Below are 22,758 nucleotides of genomic sequence, written 5' to 3' on the forward strand. Positions count from 1 at the left end.
TCTGTATGGCAATGATTCTCTTTCTTCTAATCTTCCTCAAGGAGCCCCCCTGCAGACCACTGGACTCTCGTTAGTGGGTTGCCAACATACGTTGCCGAAAATGGATTTGTAAGTTCCTGAACACACTCAAATCTTGAATAGTATTGGATGAAACTCTTACTAGCTATGGGACGGGAACAGATGTGAAAGTAAGATGCAGGAGGAAAGAATGACATGCCCTCACAGCACGTGGGAGAGAGGACTCTGGGCAGTTGAAAGGAGGTTCACTAGAGACTTCCAAACTTGACACGACAATATTTAGTCAACATGAGAAAGACCCATCCATTCCCCCAACTCCTTACTCAGTAGTCATGCAAATTTCAAATGTCTTTTAAAGATCTGTGACTATGATTCGTGTTGGGTTTAATTTGATCTCAAGTATAGTTACCTTGGTGAAGACTTTCAAAGCATGGGAAATTACCAACAAAAATGTGTAAATGGAGGACATTGTCACGGATGGCCAAAATGAGTGAGTTAATAAAGGAAGTGAAGAGTGTTACCTTGGTCTGTTAGGTCGGGGTGGGATGGGGTGGACAGATAGCTGGCCAGGTCTGGCGAAGAGAGCTCAGGTATGGGAGACAACAAACAAGAGGTCTCTGGTAGGTCCCATAAGTCTCAAGGCAGAGAACTAGACTCGCCAGAGCTTTCCCACTCTTCTACCATGCTCTCCTTCCTTCCATGGCGGATTTCTCTCCCTTGTTGGGCTTCTCCACCATCTGTGTCTTCTTTTGGCATCAAGATTCCTCCCTGCAAGAGAGTTCAGTGCTTCCAACATTTCTTTATACTGGCATTTTCCCATCTTCCCCTTCACAAATCCAAGTTTCTGTAATGTATTTATAGTACTTATTTGCATATTTGGTTTTTCTTTAGTGTTGTCCTTGTGTTGTTGGCAGTGTTAATTCATCTTCATTATTTAGTAAATGAGCATGTAAGTTATAGTGACTAATAGAGCCAGTCAAGGGTCAGAGGTTAGCTAGGTTAACCTGCTTAGTGTGAATATTGCTGGGTTTGGAATGGTAGCAGATTAAGGAAAATTCTGGATGTGGCTGAAGGCTCTTCGTATGTTGGGGGCTTTACTTTGGGGTTTTCAGGAGGCCTAAACCCTGAGTTCACTGGTTACCGGACCAGATGGCCTCGGACAGACGACATGATCCCTTTTTCCAGTGTAGAGACATGCCAAAGGGGAAGAAAAGCAAAAGGAGAGGAAAAACAAGTTTATTTCCTTTAGGAATAAACAGCACTATGTACAAACAAATACCACGTTTTCATATTTGCAAAATGATTGGTTTTTAAAATGTCATTCCTGACTTAGTAGGAATGACCAAAGCATTCCAGTTCATTCCCGAGTCCACAGATACCACAACTTTCAGCTTCGATATGTCACCAGATTGCTCAGCCGTAGGCCCCATTCTTGGTTTCCTGGCAGGCCAAATACTAGACCCATTTTCGGAGTTTTATCAGATTCAATATGGCCAACGCTGCCATGGTCAGTGTGGAGGGATTTATGCCCCGACTTTTAAGCACCTATTGTCTCCTTGGCTGTTTCCTAGGAAACAGATTTTCCCCCCAAAATCCATTTGGATGAAGTGAAGGTGTCAAAAGCCAATTTGTTGAATGGCTAACCTGACAAGTCATCAAACTTGTCATATAACCAACTTGCCAAGAGATGGATTTCCAAAGCAGGGGAGGATTCTCCCCCAGGTTTCGGTTCTAACACAGATGCCCTGCTTACACTGCCCCACTGCCTTCCACATCTCAGCTCCCACCCTGGGCCCCATTCCTGCTCTGCTGGTAGCCCAGGACTGGTGGCAAACTCTTGGAAATCTTGTTTAAGGTACTTCTCACCAAATTCCTTCTTAGGCAAATTGCATTCCCAAAGTGGGAATTGATTTGCAGAGAGGTGAGCTTGACCCATTTCCTGGGACTTCATAATTAGGCTGAGCTTACATCCCAGCGAGCCTGGGCCAGCTTCCATGGGCAGTTGTTGTGCTGGAGTTATTAATGTTCTTCCCTTTCCCTCCCAAAGGTGTCACCCTATACGATGTACTTACAAGGGGCCAGACTTACTAAAAACACATTTTGTGTTTAGCACAGCATTTTCTCAAACTTAACATTATTGACTTTTGGAGCCAGATGATTCTTTGGGTTGGGCGGAGGGCGGGGAGGAAGCTATGCCGCACATTGGGAGATATTCAGCAGCATCACTGATCTCTACCCACAGACGCTGCACGCCATCCTGGATGGGAACCCCTAGTCTAAAGGATGATGTCAAACATTACAGCAGCCTTAGCTGAAGCCATGCCTCCCCGGGGGCCTCTGGTAATATGGTGGCACACTCTGGCCTAGAGAGTGAGAGGCTATGGCTCAAGAGCCTGGGTGCTTTGACTCAGTCCTGCTTTGGGCAAATCCCTTGGCAAATCCTTGACCTTGGACAAATCCCCTGACCTCTCTGGGCTTTAACACTCACATTTGTAGAATAAGGTTATTGACCTAATTATTTAAGAGATGGGGCCTTTGAGAATTTCTAGATGCTATTTTCTATATAAAAATGATCCGCAATTTTAATCATAATTACTGGTGCACCTATAAAGTGCTGAAACTTTTCCTTTTAGCTTTTTAAAACATTTCCCTCAGTCATTTCGCTGGATTAGAGAGAGAAAGTAGAGGCACGCTTTAGGGCGAGCTGTCGCGGAAGTCCCGCAGCCCGACCTCTCTGGATGTAGGGGACACGTGCACAGAGTTCTCATTAAACAAGTACCTCCCAGCTCTGAATGGGACATGACAGGCTCCAGTTGAATGATTTCTCAGATATTAAAAATGAGAACTAGGCCAGATTGTAGCATTGGAGGCACGAAATACAGGATCAAGCCAAGCTGGAATTAAGATGTGGGAACGAGAGAGAGCAAGGATTTCTGAATACTGAGCTAAAAAGCTGGGCCTCTTGGATCTTGACCCCCAGGTAGATGTTCTCCAGCGGCCGTAAAAGTATGGGGTGGAAACTGACACCGTTGATAGAAAGGTCAGAAAAGAGGACTAAGCTACTTCCTGCCTCTTTAAAACATACCGGAAGGATGCTCAGCCACAAATTCACTCAGGTTAGACCGTAAAATTAATGGACGGCACCCGTAATTCCTTCGACTCTTTGGCTGTGTATGCTAACAAAACCTTTGGAAGACTTGCACAGTTGCTTTCTAAGAGTAGCACAAACCCAGCATGTATGGCTTGACCACGGTTGGTTGTGAGCGCTAACGCTGGGGCGGGGGAGCGGGGGTAGAAGGCTTTGCTCCCCGCTCACCAGTGTTAGAGTTTCGGCACCTTTATGAGCAGGTTGTTAAACTGTTGCCCACGGTGGGAGTATTGGTGCCACGGAAATGGACAGATCTTACAAGTGAGGGCCGCCCCGCCCCTCCCAAGGAGAGTGGGCCACACCAGTCCCCTCACTCAGACTCCACCTTGAGCTTCCTCCCATGGTTTTGAACAATGTCTCTTAACCTCTTTGAGCTTCTATTTCCTCATCTTTAAAAGAAGAAGCTCGGGGCTCCTGAGTGGCTCAGTGGTTAAAGCCTCTGCCTTCGGCTCGGGTCATGGTCCCAGGGTCCTGGGATCGAGCCCCATATCGGGCTCTCTGCTCGGCGGGGAGCCTGCTTCCCTTCCTCTCTCTCTGCCTGCTTTTCTGTCTACTTGTGATCTCTCTGTCAAATAAATAAATAAAATCTTAAAAAAAAATTTTTTTTAAAAGAAGAAGCTCAAGCTTAATGATTAAAATTCCTTCCAACTTTAAAATGCTATGATTTTAAGGATCTACTCTAGTTTTGGTGGAAAGAAAGTTATAACATTTTACTGAGACCTGTTTGTGGATATGATTTGACCTACAGATGATTAAAAATTACCAAGAATGGAATGTTTCTTGTCCTTGTGGTTGAAATCAGTAGTTTCTGAATTCAGTACTTCACGTGACATCTCAGAGTGACCACTTACTTGTACCTAAATCTGCCTGGCTTCTTCCTCCTCCCTTAGCTACCTGCTTGCAACTCAGGTCCCACATCAGAAGGAAAGAAAGGAAGAAGGAAAGAAAGAAAGGGAGAGAGAGGAAGGATGGGAGGGAGGGAGGGAAGAAGGGAGAAAGGTGGGGAGAAAGGGAGAGAGAGAGGAAGAAGGGAAAGAAAAGAAAAAGAGAGAGAGAACGAAAGAAAGAAAGAAAGAGATGGAAGGAGGGAGGAAGGAAAGGAGGGAGGGAGGGAGGGAAACAGACTCTTACCAGCATCACTACCACACCTGCCCCAGCAGAACAGTCTTCTGCTCAGCTTCCTCCTCTCCTTGGTCTGAACAGCTAATTGTTTGGAATTTGGAAGAAGAATCCTGAGAGGCTGGGAATAAGAAAGAGCAAAGATTGTGCTAAATGCCATACAATGGCTTAATTAGACCCTCCATGTGTTGTTAGTGAGTCTGGCCCAGTGAAGGTTGGTGTGAATAATTCACTTGGGAGCCATGTATTGCTGTGGAGGAAACCCTCCCCTGTTGCATTCTTTCTTACGTCTGCTTTGTGGGTTCATGGTTCCACCACATGATGTTTTAGGTCTCTCATGTCCTCTTGCTTTACAGATTTGTAACATGCTGAATGCCCCTGCAGACGAATACTTCACATTTCAGGTAACTTTGCCCTCAGCTAGGCCTCACCCAGGAGCGCTGCTCCCCGCCCCCCCATCCCTAGAGTCTGTCTTGGGGTTAGGTGACCTTCAAGGCTTCTGTCCCATTCACCCTGGCTGGGCCAGGGCCACCAAGTAGCAGATTCTACAGGGAAGGAAAAAGAGGTGAGAGAAGGAGGGGGACGAGAGAAGGAGACGGGATGTCTGTCACCCCAACAACCGGGGGTGGGAGGGTGCAGTCTCTGCCACTTCTTCATTCTACCCTCTCCTGGTCGCCCAGGGCTTCGAGCAGTGCCTGGCACCTCACAGGTGCTCACTAAATGTTTTTCGGCTGAGGGATTAGCTGTATGCCTTCTACCACCTGGATTCAGCCCTTCGGTGGGTTTCCCAGGCCTTTCTCTGCAGTTTACTGGGAAAGAAAATCTATTTGTTGGGGCCTTGGGGGTCTCTCCTGCTGTCAGACTCTTGGTTTTATCTTTCCTCCTGCAACATCCAGGGATCCCCCTCCCCACCTGTCCTTTCCAACCCACCCCCGCCACCCTGCAACGGCGGGGGAGAAACTGGCATGTGTCCCTGCAGCCTCTCCCTTTCTGCCTTCTGGCCTGTGTTCAGTGTCCTGTTTTAACAAACATCCAGTTAGAGCCCGGGTTCTAGTCAGCAATAGAGACAGCCCTCCCTGTGAGGGCCATTGGTCCTGGCTTCCTGTCTCACACAGACATACACGCAGAGCCCCATCTCCGCCTGATGGAGATCCGGTCTCCTGGGGCCTGAGGACTGGATGAGCAGCAGCGTCCCAAGCTGGGCAGGCAAACGGAGACCCACTTGCCTGGTTTCCTGGAGGGTTTCTCTCTGATCTCCCCACTCATCCCGCTGCTCACCCACATGGAAAACACACAAACACCATATGGCGCATTTGCTCCAGCTCTCCACCCCTCGCAGCCACAGCCTCACGGTGACCACACTGTGCTGGTTCTGACCCTGACCTTTACGGCAGTTGGGTGCCAGAAAAGTGTGCACAGGAAGGAACAAAAGGGGACAAGCAATTTCTAAAGTGTCTGACCTTCAGCAGCTGTTGTCTGACTGGGCAGGGAAGGGAGCTGACCCAGGGGACCCGGGGCTGTGCTCTGAGGTTTGAGAGCAGCCACACATGACTCCGATGGCCCTGGCTGCCAGGAGGCTGCAGACCTGACTGGGTAAACCTCCAGTCCATAGGAATTTCCCAGCTCTCCAAGAAACCCCCGTGTGGTGCCCGTGAACATGGGCTTCTCGGGTCTCTGGCGGTGGGAGGGATGACCGTGCAATGGCTACTGGGCTTCCCAGTCCACAGTCACCAGAGCACAAGGCTGCTTCCCGCAGGCCACCCCAGTCGCTGGCTGAGCGTGGTGGGGATACTGAGGCAGATGCATTGCTGGGAGATCCCAGCTCCTCCTGCCACAACATTGGCCCCAGGAACCACCCCCCCCCAACAGCCCTGTGAACTCTGACAACGGCATCTTGGTCTAAGATACTGCTCCCCCCACCCCGCCCATCACTAGCCAGGGTCAGGACTGAATCTTGATGGTGTTCTCAGCCTCCTCGGGCCTCCTTCCAGCCTCCTCAGGGACATCGCCCCTGGGGATCATTCCACAGAGCAGATTCAGGATAGGGTTGCCGCCCTCCACAGGTCTCTCTTCACCTTCCCACTATCTCTCCACCTGCTCATACCCCACCTCTATTGTCACTAGTACCTTTTGTACCTGGGAAGTTTAATGGAAAAACGACTGATTCCAAGTGAACTATGGTCACAGCAAACCTGCAAAGGCCAAGTTCTCAAACTGTGTTCCTCAGGGGACCTGGTGGATTAGCTTTCTATTGCTGCTGTAACAAATCACCACTCATGCACAACTACATTATCTTATGGTTCTGGAGTCAGAAGTCCAAGAATGGGTCATGCTGGGCTAAAATCAGGGTGTTGGCGGTAGGGGAGAACCCATCTCCTCATCTTTTCTAGTTTCTAGAAGCTACCTGTGTTCCTTGTCTCATGGCCCCCTGCCATCTTCAAAGCCAGCAATGACATCACCCCTGACGTTGCTTCTGTTGTCTTCTTCATTGATTCTAACTCTCTCTTTTCTACTTTTAAGGATCCTTATAATTACTTTGGGTCCACCTGGAAAATCCAGGATAATTTCCTTGTCTTAAGGGCAGCTGGTGAGCAGCCCTAATTTCATGTGCTGCTTTAATGCCCATTTGCCATGAAAAGTAACGTATCCACAGGCTCTAGGATTTGGACGTAGACACCTGCAAGGTGTTCCTTGAAGTGGATGAAGGGTTTCTTCCTTTAAGTCAATTGAAGTGATCTTCCATTCATAGGGGGAAAAAAATAACACATAGAATTTTCTGTTTTAAGTTTTCAACCTATTAATTTTTCTTAAATCTTTATTTCCTTCTACAATTTTTCTGTTAACAAGCTTTAACTAACTTAGTAACAGCAAAACACATGAACATGCCCAGGCAACAAAAGAATATTTACCGAAAACTGAGAAACGGTCACTAAACCCTGTTTTGGAAGCTTTTAAAAATATACAGGGTGCTTATGGTTGTGAAGGTATTTTGTACACAGGTAATATACTCTCTGCAATTGCTTTTGTCCCTAGTCTATCTGGCAGTGTACGTAGAGAAACAGTTCACAGTATTTTCTGAGGATAAAGACTGGGAAACACTGTATGCTGATTTTTTTTCCCCAAAGCTTTGACCACCAAGACACATAAGTTGAGGTTTGGTTTCCATCTGCTTTTCACTGCAAGTCCAGAGACAAACCTCTGACTAAAAGCCTCTGTTTACCGAGCACCTGTCACATGCTCGGCCCTGTCCCGTCACTTGTGCGGAGCTCAACAGTGTGTGAGACACTCTTCGGCAGGATTAGACTATAGCCTCACAGACAAAAATCAACAACTCCGAAGCATGTGGAAATTGTCTAACTGCTAAGTTGTGTGCCCCAGGCACTAAGCGCTGATTGTGTTCTGAAAAAGAGAAGTTCCATATGGGTCAGGAAGGTGAGAGAAGGTTTCACGGGAGAGGCAAGACAGGCTGGACCTTGACGGATGTTCACTAAATAGAGCAGCCCCCAAAGCAGAAGACTGTTTTGAGGGATCAGTCAGGAAAACAGAAACCACACTAGGTATTTCAACAGAGAGATTTAATGTGAGGAATTAGCTAAACAGGTGTTGGGGAAAGAAAAAGTGACCAGAGAACACTGAGGTAACATAGAGGTAAGTGCTGGGGGGCAAAGAAAAGAGGTTAAGGTCATCACAATGCAGATGCTTGGTTCTAGTACACTGAATCACATGTGCTAGAACATCTTGACGGCATGCTAGTCCTGGCCATGTTCTGATACAGTGTGGAATTGTGCATCTGACAGAGAGACTAGATTATTCTTTCTTTAAAGGTAGCCTCGGTTGGGGGGATGGTGATGAGAGGGCAGCTCAGGGAAGACTTGGGGTGCTGTGTTAGTTCCGTATCTTGCTTCTGGGCAGGGTGCACATGGCTACACGTGTGATGAATTTGCACAGAAATGCACACACACATATACATGCATGCACAAGTAAGTACACACGCATCTAGTGAAATCTGAGTGAGATCCAGGGCTTGTATCAATCTTTATTTCCTGGATTTGATAGTGCACTACAGTTACACAAGGTGTTCCCACTGGAGAAACTGGGTGAACGTTGCGTAGCACTTCTCTGTACGTTTCTTTTGCAACATCCTGTGAATCTATAGTTATTTCAAAATTAAAAGTCACAGCATAATCTGAATGTCTTTATTGTTTGTAGAAAGGACCTGTAGATGAAACGGGTTGGTTCATTAAAAATGTCTTATCCCTGCCTATTGTCAACAAGAAAGAAGATATTGTGGGAGTAGCTACATTTTATAACAGAAAAGATGGAAAACCTTTCGATGAGTATGATGAACACATTACTGAGGTAAGCGCAATTATAAAATAATGGAGGTAAATGAAATTCATGAAACAATGGCGGCAGCGTCATTATTTGTTACTCTGGAGGGATGTTGTTGAAGGGCAATTAAGGCATGAGTCACACATGGTTGTGGTCAGTATGTGCCCATTGTGTCATTTCCATTTCCTGACATCTGTAGACTGCAACATTTTCTTCCCGAGATTGAACTCTGGCTTAATCAAAATTCTTTACGATATGAGGAAATCAGAAAGAAGGTTTCTATCTCCTTTCCCCACCCCTTCTATTCCTTGTCGTTCTTGCTATCTCCCCCAATCCTCTGAGTTTCAGACTGTGCTTTATTCTACTGTATATTTGAAATTTCTCTCCTCTAATAAAGTATTTATGGGGCATGGTGCATTTTGAAAAGCAAGGGCTTAGCCAGTTTTATTGTTTGGGGCTGATTATTAGTATGTTTTTTTCTTTGATTGAAATAAGAAGCTGGGTTGTTGATGGTGGGAAGGAGATTGATTGATAGAAAAGATGCCAATGATTGCCTCCAAAACAAGTTTTCAATTGTAGAGAATTGAATCACATTTTATCCGTTTCAGACTCTCACACAATTTCTTGGATGGTCTCTTTTAAATACTGACACCTATGATAAAATGAATAAGCTAGAAAACAGAAAGGATATAGCTCAGGAAATGCTCATGAGCCAGACCAAAGCCACACCCGATGAAATCAAGTCCATTCTGGTAAGTGGGGAATTCGGTTGTGGACATTTGGTGACATCTAAGCGCAGCTTCTGGAATTTGTTTAATTACCTAGAGGTCTGAAAAATGAGGATCGGAGGATCCTCCTGAGCTAATGAGGATGAGACAAAGAAGGAAGTTTGGGGGAGGACCTGGGTGGGCCAGGGGACACAGAGCCTTATTAGATGTCTCAGCTGCTTGGTTGGAATTGCACTCTGCTTAAAACATTAAAAAAAAATTTTTTTAAAAAACAGCTCATAGATCAGTAGGAGCTACAGGAGTGGCAGCTAGATTCAAGTGTGTTAGTGAGGAAAAAATATTTCCAGGAAGGGAAATGTACCAGTCATCTATTACCACATAATGCTGCATAACAAACATGTCAGTGGTATATGACAACAAACATCTATTTCCTCCTCAGGCATCAGTGGGTTGACCAGGCTTCAACTGATCCTTAGTTGGGCTTGGCTCTAAGCTGTGAGTTTGGTTTGCTCTATGCATATATCATTCTTCTTGACCAGCAGCTACCTGAGAAGTGTTCTTATGATGATGTCAGAAGTGCGAGAGAGTAAGCCCAAGTGTGCAAGCTCATTTCAAGTCTTCACTCACATCACATTCACTCAAAGTCTCATTGGCCAAATGTGGCCAAGACCAGTATCATGGATGATGGGGAAGCAAATGGATATTTACTAACAATGTTCTAATCACCAGCACATGAAGGGAAGATATCACAGACCCACTATCTTTATTCCTTTTATTTCCCTAGTTTTTGGAGTGTGTGTAGGTGTAGTATTCTTGGGGTGTTTTTTTTTTCTTTTTTTCTCATTTTGGTTTTGCTGAGTGGTTTGAAAGTTAAGAGAAATTTTATTTGACAATTTGAAATGTTAAAAATAAGAAAATCTAGGGAGGATGAAGGGAAAGTATTATTAACTCATAGAAAACAAAGGAGAAAATAAAAGAACTCATAGAAAAACAAATTTTTCTCTTTCTTGCCTACATACAACCCACATTTCTCTCTCTGTCTCTAAGACAGTCACTGTTACATTTTACATTTGGGGGGAAGAAAGAAATTAATTATATTAGGGTTTGTTTTGTTTTGTTTTGTTTTGTTTTTTTGAGAAAATTCTTCATAATAATGTTATAGGTCTTCTTTGTATCCAGAATACATCTTTGCATAGAACACATTACAGCATATTTTAAATACATTTAAACCAATTTTAAGAGTAGAGGAATCAGATAGAAATTAACTTTAGAGGAATCTCACACCCCGATTCCTTTTACATTTTAGAAAATTAAAGAGAAGTTAAATACAGATGTAATTGAAGACTGTGAAGAAAAACAACTTATCACAATTTTGGTAAGTGTTTTACTTCTATCCTTTACACCTTTTAATATTAGAATACATGTTCTCATTTCTCAAGTAAGTGTTGACTTTCTCTTCTCTGGCATCTTTAAAGGCTAAAAAGAAAAGAGATTTCTTATAAAGAGTGATCTTCTGGTTCTCTGCATTTCTTCCTCCTTGTCTCCTACAGTCCAATCCACAAAGATAATTTAGAATCAGAAACCAGACTTCTGAGATGTCTGGGTGGCTCAGTTGGTTAAGCGGCTGCCTTCAACTCAGGTCATGATCCCAGGGTCCTGGGATAGAGTCCCACATTGGGCTCCTTGCTCAGTGGGAAGCCTGCTTCTCCTTCTGCCTGCTGCTCCCTCTGCTTGTGTTCTCTCTCTCTCTCTCTGACAAATAAATAAATAAAATCTTAAAAAAGAAAGAAAGAAAGAAAGAAAGAAAGAAAGAAAGAAAGAAACCAGACTTCCACATAGGGAACACAGGCACAGACTCTAAGGATATTATGGCCTTATGTATTTTAATAGTTTTGGATTGCACTGTAATCACCCCAGAAGACATGACAAAATCACAGTAGAATGTAGACCCTCTGAGGCCCAACTGTCTTCTGCCAGGTCTGGTTTCTTCCTTTTGGAATTTGGAGGAATGTGATTCTTTCCTATGGTTGCCATTGGGCCACCCCTATCATTTCCACTTGGAATAACTTCTCTTCCTGTCATTAATACTATATTTGATTCTAGGTAGTTTTGCCCTAAACTTCTTTGCCATAGACATTTTTGCTGCAAGCATTTCAGGGCAAGCATTTTTGCTGCATAACTGATTGGTTTGTAAGGCAATCTTGGGTAAAATAAAAAAATAATAGTTCTTATATTAAGTTAACCTTAAATTTTAGTGAAATTTAAAGAAATTTTAGTGAAAAAAGAAAGTGTGATGCCAAAGGAGGATATAAATCAACAAGTAAATATATATATATATATATATATATATACACACACATACATATTACTCTGAATGAAAGACTTCAAAGACAGGTGCACAGAATAAAATCAGTTATTTGCACCATGTTGCCATGAATCTACCTTATACATTTTAAATATATTCAAATATTTTTTATTTTGCAGTAAAGTCTCTTTCATTTCGTTATTCATTTTTTGGTATGTTTCATTACATCCTTTTAAATTAATTTTTAAGTAGGCTCCATGCCTGATGTGGAGCCCAACATGAGGCATGAACTCGTGACCCTGAGATCAAGACCTGAGCTGAGATCAAGAGTAGGATGCTTAACTGACTAAGGTGCCCCACGTTACACTCTTTTAAATTAATGTCCCTCTCTTATTTTTTGTGATTTTATTTTTTTACAGCAAAAATTACCTTGTAGCTAATTAGTTATGTGGCAAAAATGTTGGCAACAAAAATGCTTGCAATGAAAATGTAATCCTGGTAAGTGGAGATCATAATTTTTGGGGAACCTCTCTGAAATATTTGTTTGAGTTCCTAAGTTTTATGCAGTAATGATTTGGGATGAGCCTAGAGCAGATTTTATATTCAAACAGGTGTTTCTTCGTAAAGCTATTGCTTCTTTACCCATTTTATTGCTTCTCCAACGTAAGGTCCTTTGTCCTCTAACTGGAGAATTAGCGACCTTCTACAATGTCATGGATGCCAACGGCAGTTTTGTTTTACAAGGAGGACTGAGGTAGCCTGCACCAATGCAGGCAAAGGAGGCAAGGCAAGTCCTCCCCCTGCCTTCCTTCCCTCCTCTCCAGGACACATCAGGAGGCCCTGCACCTCGCATTTATACCGTAGATCTAGAGAGGACTTCCCAAGAAGGACTTTGGTCACCCATCCTTAATTCTGTGTTTTTCCTTCAGTCAGTAGTTAGTGAGACACACTCTACCATCCGGAGCACAAAAGGTAGTATGGTCTGATCAAGAAGCTGCGTTCCTTAAGGATAAAATACAGGCAGTCACACTGCCTCGCAGGGATGCGTTTCCAGGGCGTAAGCACCAAAGATCCAGGGGAGGCCAAGGGCCTGTTTCTACTCTCGGATGATGGTAGAACACAAGATGGGAGCTGTGGCAAGGAGGCTTGAGGGGAAAGCAGGATTTGTCTGGGCAGATGGTGAAGCCGGGGGTCTGCTCAGGTGCCCAGGGGATCATTCTGGGAGTAGATGGAACGAGCCAGCCTTGAAAGGTGCCATCAGAGCTGCTTCATATCGAGCAGGACAGCAGCCACTCCCAACTGCCCTCATCCCAGCTTAGTGGAAAGAAGACTGGCCACTGGGTGCCCAGAGTTCCACTTATCAGACCAACCAAACGCCTTTAATTTTTATCGACCCTCTGTACCACATATTGTAAAACGGCTGTTCTTCAAATTCTGTAATTTTTGTACTAAACTACTTTGATTGGTTTGCCTGTTACTGCAAATGAGACCTGGGAGTCATTCTTCTGAGAACTTCTTCCTTGGATTCTTGCTAAAATGCACACTTACACTTTAGTGTGACTGAGCCTTTAAAGCATTAAAATCATTTTCACATCCTATCTTCACTCTACAAACTGTAGGGCTGAGACAACCTCCAGCAGGGCGTCTGTGTGGTACTCCCCAACATATTGCTTTAACCTTCTCCTACTCTGATTTTTAAAAGATATGCTTATTGTCTGCTTCTCCCCACGAGAATGCATGTTTCAGGGACAGTGACAGTGTCTGCTTTAGTCATCCATAATGCCTACAACACAGATAGAAACCGACAAATGTCTATTGAATGAATAAATGATGAATGAATAAGAGGAAAAGAAGAACCTACATGGGCAAGGAACCTGGGAGTGTTTGGACAGAGAAAGAAGGTGACAAGAAGGAGTAATGAAGGACATAGGCAGGTTCTATGAGAAACGGAGAAAGGGTTTTTGTGAGCTGAATCTCCATTAATTCTCTGTGATGCAGGCAGATAAGATTAGCATTGCTTTTCAATTAAGACAGCAAAGACAAAATTGTTACTACTGTTGTTCCTGTTTCACAGATGAGAACACTGAGGCTTGTGCAGTCTGGGAGATGTAGCTAAACTGAGCCCAGAACTAAAGGCTAGTCTCTTGGCTCTAAACCATTGCTTTGCAGGGAAAAAAAAAAAAAAAAAAAAAAAAAAATCATGTCTGCCTGACGGACCAGTCTGAGACTAGCCCGGGTGAGAAGGCATCACAGGGCTCTGGGAGACTTGGGGAAGGGAGAGAAGGGCGAGGAGGAGAGATCAATCCAGACTGAGGGCTTAAGGGATGAGAAACCATAATTTTACTTAAAACAGCCATCTGCCATACCATTAAGATTTGTATAAAATAGAGCATGAACTATTCCCCCTGGGAAACCATAACTTGCTGAGCGACGTGGCTTTAGCACAGTGTGAAGGACTTAGGACTGGCTCAGTGAATACCCCTTGGACCAAACTGCTCCTGCGCGCTTCCGGTGGACCCACGTGGTTCTTCCCAGCTTCTTTCTCCCTCCTGGAGCTTTCTCTCCTCCCGTGGGTTGGTCTCCTCCCTGCCTTCCACCAAACCAGCTGAGTCCACGTCCTTCCAGAATATCTCTCCCTCTAACTCCCCCACCAGCCTGCCTTCCATTTCTACCCCTAACCCTAGGCCCTGGATGTTATGCTCTGTGAGTATTCTAAGCTCTTACCTTTCAATGATCTATATTTTAGAAATATTTCAATGAGCTAAGTTCCTTAAGGGCACGATCCCTATTTTTATTTCCCTGGCCATGTCAGTTGCCACGGGCTAAGTTCACTGTTTTATCCACAGTCCTCAATCTAACAAGGTGTGGGGTGAATGAGGCGTCATTCATCCCACAGACATTTCCCAAGCCCCTCCCTGGCACAGGCCTGCGGACACTGGGAGCCACGGCAAATAAGACACGTGGGATCCCACGTGGCGGAGCCTGCAGTCTGCGAGCAGGTAAAGAGCAGATATGAATGAATGAAGTGATCATTCACTGTTTGCCAAGTATTTCTGGAAGAGGAGAAGAGAGAAGTCGAATCCTGAAAACGGACCAGACTGCTGCAACAAGAGCTTTTCTTTAGCATCAGAAAAAGAGAACGGCCACTGGAGATGGATTCAGAATTGAATTCCATCGCTCAGAAAGTTTCTTAATAGAGCCAAGTCTCAGCGTCACCCTCTGGAAACTGGGGACGATGGTGCAGGCTTGTTGGGGGATCACACACGGCCTCTGCATGGCCCTGGGGCCAGGAGCACAGAGGCCCGGGGGGTGGCACATGGTCCCCTTTCATGGTAATTCTGCTTTACACCCCATGTGAAATAGGGGAGAGCAGGGTCGGTGGTGGGGGGCAAGTAATCCGAAGCAGTCCACCCTTGTCTCCACAGAAAGAGGACCTGCCGGACCCACAAGCAGTGGACCTGTACGAGTTCCGTTTCAGTGACTTCCCCATCACAGAGCATGAGCTGATTAAGTGTGGGCTGCGGCTGTTTTTTGAAATCAACGTGGTGGAGAAATTCAAAGTACCCGTCGAGGTCAGATAGCATGTAATTGAAAGTAAGGTGTGATGCCATTGCTGCCCTTGCCTGTGTTTCCCGTGGTTCAAAAGATTAACTTCCGTTTGGGTTTTCAATGATTATTAACTTTGTAAATATATCAGCTTGAGCCCTGCAAACAGGACCAACCTATCTTTTTAGATAAGATGGTCACAGACCTTCTGATCTTTAGAATTCGATTCCAAAGTCTGAATGGAGCTGTCTTGTTTGGGCGGCAGGTTCTGACCAGGTGGATGTACACGGTGAGGAAAGGGTACCGCTCCATCACCTACCACAACTGGCGGCACGGCTTCAATGTGGGGCAGACCATGTTCACTCTGCTCATGGTAGGTACAGAGAGCTGCGAACCGCGGGAAACCTGCACGCTTCCCTCATGAGCACGATGACAAGCGGCTGTGGTCCATGGTTTTAGATCAGTAATTTTGGATCCTATAAGCCGCAAACGCCCCTGTAGATGAGGCCAGGCAACATGGGTATCCCTGGGCGCGTGGTTGGATGAGTACCGTGGCATTTGCACACTCATGTCCTTAAAGGAAACAGTCAGGAACCTGCTCGGTTTTGTAATTGCCAGGAATGAGCAGCAGTACCTGAGATGTAAAGCCGATTTGCTCTACAAACGCGGCAGGCCATCTTCTCCTTTGCAGGCAGGCCTCAGTGCGCCTGCTCAGAGGTGTATATGTCTAAGTAAATATATATATGTCTGTTTTTAGACAGGAAGACTGAAGAAATACTACACGGATCTTGAAGCCTTCGCCATGCTCGCGGCTGCCTTCTGCCACGACATTGACCACCGAGGCACCAATAATTTGTATCAGATGAAGTAAGTGACATTTGAAGCCGTCTTGGGGAGAGAAGAGAACTTGTCAGCTCTTCATCATGTTCAGGAATCTCGGGGCCATGTTCTGTTCCTTCAGAGCCTCAGCCCTCATGATAATGTCTGCTCTTTCTCCCTGGATGCTTGCAGCTTGCAGCCCCCGTCCCCTATGGTTTTCATCTCCAGACGTGCCCTGCCTTATTCATAAATGCCGTCACTCCTCCTCTCCTCAAGTGCTTAGTTGGAGTATGGAATTCATATATGAAAGTGCACCAGGCTTGGGCTTACACATACACACACTTGTGGAACACCCCCAACCAGAGGGCGTTCCTTCCTGGGCTCACTCCCTTCCCCTCCCCTGGTTCCTCTACAGCTCCCGAGCTCTCCTGCAGCTGGCTTGGCACCTTATCCTTGCTGCCACCTTCCCCTCCTACCCCAATCAAGGGCAACAATGAAGGTGCAGTTTCTCAGCTCAGAGAGATGTGGGCTCACTGGGTTCACAAGTGATTTACACTTTGTAAGCCTCAACTTCCTCATCTGGAAAGTAAGAATTGTAACAGTGGTACCTAAAAGGTAAGATCCTTGTAAAGATGAAATGAGATCATGCATATAAAGCATTCCACTCCTGGTAGCCTCTGGACAGTAAATAAACACTAAGTATTATTATGATGTCACTGACACTCTTCAAAATTCATCAGCAATGCCCGTGGCCAGCTGAGCTCCTTGATCATGGCTTTTAAGCTGCTCTGTCTGACTTAGACACACTGTATCCTCATCTCTGACACACCACCTACCCCTCTTCAGAGGCACCAGGCATTTAGAGAGAAGTCTGGGTTTGTGGGGTCCAACCACTTCCTGGTTGGGGGAGCTTGGGGAAGTCACTTGGTCTATTTGTGAACCACAGAAGGGGCACGATATCTACCTCTCAAAGACTGTTATGGGACTCAAATGAAATTACATGTATCTGAAACTACACAGGAGGTGCTCCAGAAAAATCTGCTCAGTGAATGAAAAGCACCTCGTGAGTGGTGACGTCAGTCTCAACTTCAGCAACTCCAGCTGTGGGGCTTTGTCTTGAAAAGAGGATTGGCTCTGTGGCTTCGGGCAAGGGACGGATTCCCCTCCAGAGATCCCCGTGCTCGTGGGCCATTCTGCACTCCTGCATGCCAGTGTCCTGACAGTGGCTGGGTTCCCTTCCTCTCCTCTGACCACTGGTGCAGTAGCCACCTCAGATCTACTGAGCAGCCATGGTGTGCTGCCCTGCGCTGAGAACTTGGCACTCATCGCCTCTTTGAATTCTCCTAGTGCTCCTACATGAGAGCTCCTATCACCTCCCTCTTTTACTGAGGAAGAAACAAGCTCAGAAAGGCAAAGTCCATCTTGCCAAATTGGATGTGGCATCTGGCCTCCAGGAAGGATGCAGCCACCTCTGAGGTCTCTGCTTTGGCTGGGCGTGGGGTCTGTGTGTGTGCCCCCGTCCGTCTGCTGGGGGATACGCTGAATGTCTCCTGCCATTTCTCTCTGTAGACTGGACGGCAGCAATAGGAGGCGGTGGAAGGACTGGGGCCCGTGTATGGGCTTCCTCGCTGCGGGCACCTTAGCATGGGTGTCCTTGGTCCTGGCAGCTCTGCTGTGCCACCATGATCAAACACAGCCTTGCTGCATGCTGTCCTTCAGTTGTGACACTTGCTGAGGCTCTTCATATCCTTATTGTTCTGGAAGAATTGCTTAGGAGTCCATAGAGCTATGGAGACATGATGTTGGCATGTTCTTGAGAAGGTGGAATGAAACACAATTATTACTCTCACATTGCTGGTGACAAATCAGTTTGCCATGGAGGGTGACATGAAGCAGCAGAGATCACAGATAACTCTGCTTCTTGGCTGGACCTTGTGCCCATAGTCTGATTTCTCATCTTGAGAATGTCTGGCCCCCTTGGTTCTGGTTTCCACCCTCATTTATTAGTCTTATAGACTACCTTCTGACAATGCCTTAAAAACCTTGCCATTTTCAGATTTTTGTCGTTACCTCCAGTTCTTCTACTCCCTTTGTTCCCTTCAGTTTTCCAGCCAGTTTGTTTTCTGCTTCACTCGCCTCTAAGCTTACTGATTTCTTTATTCCTTTCACCCCTTTTTCTTGTTTAGTTTTTCGGCCGTCTTGTCTTTCTGACTCTTTTCTCTCCTCCATCTTCTCCCTGAAGAAATGAAGTTACTGGGACAAAATATGAGGAATATTAAAATTTATCTTATCCCCCATTCAACACAGGCCTCTCCTCGACTGCCTTCCTCCCGATGTCCTCGAGTCCATATCTGGCTTTTCCCATAATGGCCCACAGGACACACCATTCTACTCTTAGATGATTCTGATGGTTGGATGTTCTTCATGATACTGAACTGAAATTGGTCTCCCAATCATATCTGTTTGTCCTGTTCAGGTTTCTCTCTGGAGCTGCTAGAAAATGTATAATTTATGTACCACAGACCATTCCTTCATATAAAAGAGAATGATCACTTCCCCCTCCTTCTTTCCTGGTTGAACAAACCCAACTGTTTAAACCATTTCATATAAAAAGCTTCCACACACATCATTTTTTTGGCTATTCTTCTGTGAATCCAGTCTAGTGTTTTTATGTCATTCTTTAAATGCAGGTCTTGGCGTTTAACACAGTAATCCAGACAGGATCTGAAGTGTTTTACATCTAATCTTAATTAAATTTCATCTTCTCGATTCTTCATTTCACTCTTAATTGAAATCGCCTTTGCCGTACTCTGTCAGCCAATGGATTCATTTTTTTTCCAGTTTTTTATCATTGGAAAATTAGTCCTGATTTCCATTAATATTCATTCAAGTCACTGGTAAAATTATGCATCAGAACAAGAGCAAGGACAAAGTTTTGGGGCCTTGGACTGGAAAACTGTTCTCATGGTTGAAGACAGTCAATTAAGCCCACTCATTGGGCTCTGCTGCCCAGCTATGTGAGTGCATACACTCACTGTTCCAGGACCTACTACAGATATCCTTAAGGTGCCCTGTCAACTGCCTCGCTAAAATCCAGACACAGGGGGTCCGTGGCCTTCTGCCCCCACCAACCCTGTCACAGAAGGTCCATAACATCAACCTGGCCTCATGTATTCCTTCTAAACCTGCTTTGGGATTTCCTAAAGATAATTCTGTAAGTGCTTACAAACTCTGAAATAGTTTAAACTGTTTCAGAGATAAAGGTCAACTTTCCTGTTCTGTCATCTACATATTGTGTCATTTTCTGCTTCTTAAATTTTAGGATAAAATTTACTTGTATCCAGTCTTCAATCATCTCCTCCACCACCTCAGAATTCTCTAGAGAATACTGACAGTGGTGTCCCTTCCCCTGACGATAGTCCTCAGATTTCTTAAGGAAGTTGGGATATTACTCGTAGGCCTTAAAAGAACCCTTTGGCACTTTCTTACCAACACTGTCCCTGGCTGGAGTCTTAATTTTCAAAAATCATTCTTGAAAAGTCCAGGAAAGGGGCGCCTGGATGGCTCAGTGGGTTAAGCCGCTGCCTTCGGCTCAGGTCATGATCTCAGGTCCTGGGATCGAGTCCCGCATCGGGTTCTCTGCTCAGCAGGGAGCCTGCTTCCCTCTCTCTCTCTCTCTCCGTCTCTCTCTCTCTCTGCCTGCCTCTCTGTCTACTTGTGGTCTCTCTCTGTCAAATAAAAAAAAAAAAAAAAAAAAAAAATTAAAAAAAAAAAAAAAAAAAAAAAAAAAGAAAAGTCCAGGAAAGGGGCACCTGAGTGGCTCAGTGGGTTAAAGCCTCTGCTTTCAGCTCAGGTCATGATCCCAGGGTCCTGGGATCGAGCCCCACATTGGGCTCTCTGCTCAGCAGAGAGCCTGCTTCCTCCTCTCTGCCTGTCTCTCTGCCTACTTGTGATCTCTGTCTGTCAAATAAATAAATAAAATCTTTAAAAAAAAAAAAAAAGAAAAGAAAAGTCCAGGAAACTGGTAGGTTGGCTAGTCAAGTCACATGATGATCTCCTGCTTGAGTTTCTCTCCTTTGGTTATTTTCTCCCTGGACAGTAGCACAGTCTAAACTAGCTATTTTCCATCCTTCAAGCTTACTGTTGGCAGACTTCCAAAATACAGAGAATTATTGATGGCTGGTATGATTTAAAAAAATATTTTTTCTCTGTATCCAATGGAAACTTTTAATGACATCTCTGAAATTTACTTTAAAAATATATCTTGCTAAATTAATTTTCTCTCCAAATATGTATATACATATGTGTGTGTCTGTGTATATATATAAATTAATTCTTTTTCTTTTTACTGAACCATCTGTGAGTTGCAGACATCATGACATTTTACCCCAAAATGTTTCATCACGTATCTCCTAAGAATAAGGGAGACATTTCCCCATAGAGACAAAACATGATGATCATGCTGAAGAAATTTAGCATTGGTACACTACCATTATCCAATACAGAGTGTTTATTCAAATGATCCCAATTTTCCCAATAATGTCCCTTATAGTTTTTTTTTTTTTCCTTTTGATTCAGGATCTAATCAAGGATCACCCTTTGTGTTTGGTTGTCCAGTAGTTTTAATCTCTTTAATCTGTAATAACTCCCCAACCTTCTTGTGTCTTTCCGAATTTGGCCATTTTTTAGTCTAGGCTGGTTCTTGGATTTTCCCAGTGGTTTCCTGCTTACCAAATTCAGGGTAAACGTTTTTGGTGGGAATTCTACATGGATGGTACCCTTCTCAGTGCATCAGGGGGCCCCGAGTAGCAATTTGTCCCATTATTTATGAGGTATAGTTAAATTATTTATGGGCAATATCCAGGAGCTCTCTTTAGGTAAAGGTACATTTTCTCTTTTGTATTAATAAATAATCTGGGAGGTATTATTCTGAGATTGGGTGTATCTCTAAATCCCCAGAAATCTTTCTTGACTGATACTTTTAAACCTAAAGGAATTAAAGACACCATTCTTTTCTGACCGGAATTGAGATTTAATTAATTTTTTTAAATCTCCAGTGCTAACACAGAGGAGGTACTTAAATATGTCCTAAAATTATGATCAATTATCATATTGCTCAGACACAGGCTGACTGTTCCCTAACTAGAGCATGTGGGTTACCAGACTTATTAGTGACCTGTTACTATCTCTTCTACTCCCTAAATTTCTGTTCTTTCTCAAATAAGATGAAACTTCTCTACTAAGGCTGCCACTCCTATCTCTGATTTCTTCCTTTCTTAAAATTACTTATTCATTCCGTATTTCTTATAACAAATTCTTCATACTACCTGTGTAGGCCTTTGACCTCAGCCTCTCTCTATCACTTCCTCTCTCTACCTTTTATTTTTGAGGGCTTCCCCTTCTCAAACAGAAAGACTTGAAGGAAGACAGGGCACCCAAGACTGCAGTCCCCACTTATAGAAAGCTGTGACCTAACCGTTAACAAATGGGAAGTTTAACTTAAAATTGATGTCCTTGTCTTGGAGGAGGAAAAAAATGATCACTTATAATCATTTTTATTTTGGTTCCTGGAAATTCTTTTTTTTTTTTTTAAGATTTTATTTATTTATTTGAGAGAGAAAGCAAAAGAGAGCATGAGAGTGGGGTGTGGGGCAGAGGGAGAAGCAGACTCCCCACTGAGAAGGGAACCCGAAGCAGGGCTTGATCCAGAACCCTGGGATCATGACCTGAGCTGAAAGCAGATGGTGAACTGACTGAGCCACTCAGGTGCCCCAGTTCCTGGAAATTCTTAGTAAACATTTTCCACGTAAATGATCTGTGGGCCTTCGACAGGTTTGTTCCATGTTCGGGGAGTCACAGGCCAGTGCCATAAGCTCCAGGAAACCTCAAAATTTTAAACTTAAAGATGCAGGGGATGAATCAAACTTCCTAATTTAAATAATTCAGTCATTTTATGCATTCAACAAATTAGCTTTCTTAAAGAATTTTTTTAAAGAGTGTATTCCCATGTTCTAAATCTAAAAAAATTGGTCCCAATATGTTCCTTTCAATCAGTTCACAGGTATTAGAAGAGAGGGAGAAAGAAGAAATGGAAAACATCCTCAGAGAGTAAAGACTTTATACTGTATGGACTTACATATAATCTCTAAGCTGCTGAACTTACGGCATATCCTCTTCCTCCTAGATCCACGTCTCCACTGGCAAAGCTTCACGGATCTTCCATTTTGGAGAGGCATCACCTGGAGTACAGTAAGACTCTCCTGCAGGACGAGGTACATGAGCCCTTCTCCAGCTCAGAAGCTCTGGATCAAAGCACTAACCTACAGAAAATGCCTAGAAAGAGGATGGCCTTGAGTTATGGCATTTGGCAGCCTATACCCTTATTGCAGACAATTGCTAGAAATGCCTATTTTGCAAGAGTTTTGAACAACCAGGCTGGAAGGAACTGAGATAGAAAAGAGCCATAGAAAGCCACAAAATCTCTGTGGGTCTGTGGAGAAAGAAGAAAAATCTATGGTGGATGTGAGAGGGCCCTGTTCTCCCTAAGGGATATATATATGGAAAGGGGAAAGTAGGCTACATAGCCAATGGTTTTCTTATTCACGGGCATGCCCTGTGAGGCTTTTTCTGTATCGTTGAGGAAGTCAAGCTTTGGTAGTGGAGGTAAGCATGAAATCACGATATAAAACAGAAACAGTCAGCTGCGGTCAGAGAGGCACTGGTAATGCTGAGATTCTAGAAGA

At 44.4% G+C, this 22,758-nt stretch overlaps 1 protein-coding gene and 1 long non-coding RNA gene across 4 annotated transcripts in view; one reads left to right on the top strand and one right to left on the bottom strand.

The window, feature by feature from the left end:
• Positions 1–22,758, top strand: part of PDE6C (phosphodiesterase 6C) — a 50,902-nt gene that overhangs the window by 3,895 nt on the left and 24,249 nt on the right. The window contains exons 6-14 of the mRNA XM_046026442.1: positions 42–108; positions 4,642–4,689; positions 8,495–8,644; positions 9,226–9,369; positions 10,652–10,720; positions 15,076–15,222; positions 15,462–15,569; positions 15,954–16,063; positions 22,200–22,287. Coding sequence (XP_045882398.1) covers positions 42–108; positions 4,642–4,689; positions 8,495–8,644; positions 9,226–9,369; positions 10,652–10,720; positions 15,076–15,222; positions 15,462–15,569; positions 15,954–16,063; positions 22,200–22,287 — 931 coding nt within the window. The remainder of the gene's footprint in view (positions 1–41; positions 109–4,641; positions 4,690–8,494; positions 8,645–9,225; positions 9,370–10,651; positions 10,721–15,075; positions 15,223–15,461; positions 15,570–15,953; positions 16,064–22,199; positions 22,288–22,758) is intronic.
• LOC123954971 lies at positions 103–22,213 on the bottom strand. 3 transcript variants are annotated; one of them, XR_006821200.1, is made up of 3 exons: positions 22,179–22,213; positions 4,298–4,406; positions 103–1,193 (listed from the first exon to the last, which is right to left on the bottom strand). It is a non-coding gene; the product is annotated as an uncharacterized LOC123954971 (long non-coding RNA). The 3 variants fall into 3 exon arrangements; XR_006821201.1 differs by having other exon boundaries at positions 103–786; positions 22,152–22,213; XR_006821199.1 differs by having other exon boundaries at positions 22,152–22,213.

This window comes from Meles meles, chromosome 13 (genome assembly GCF_922984935.1).
Source record: "Meles meles chromosome 13, mMelMel3.1 paternal haplotype, whole genome shotgun sequence".
Lineage (NCBI taxonomy): Eukaryota > Metazoa > Chordata > Mammalia > Carnivora > Mustelidae > Meles > Meles meles.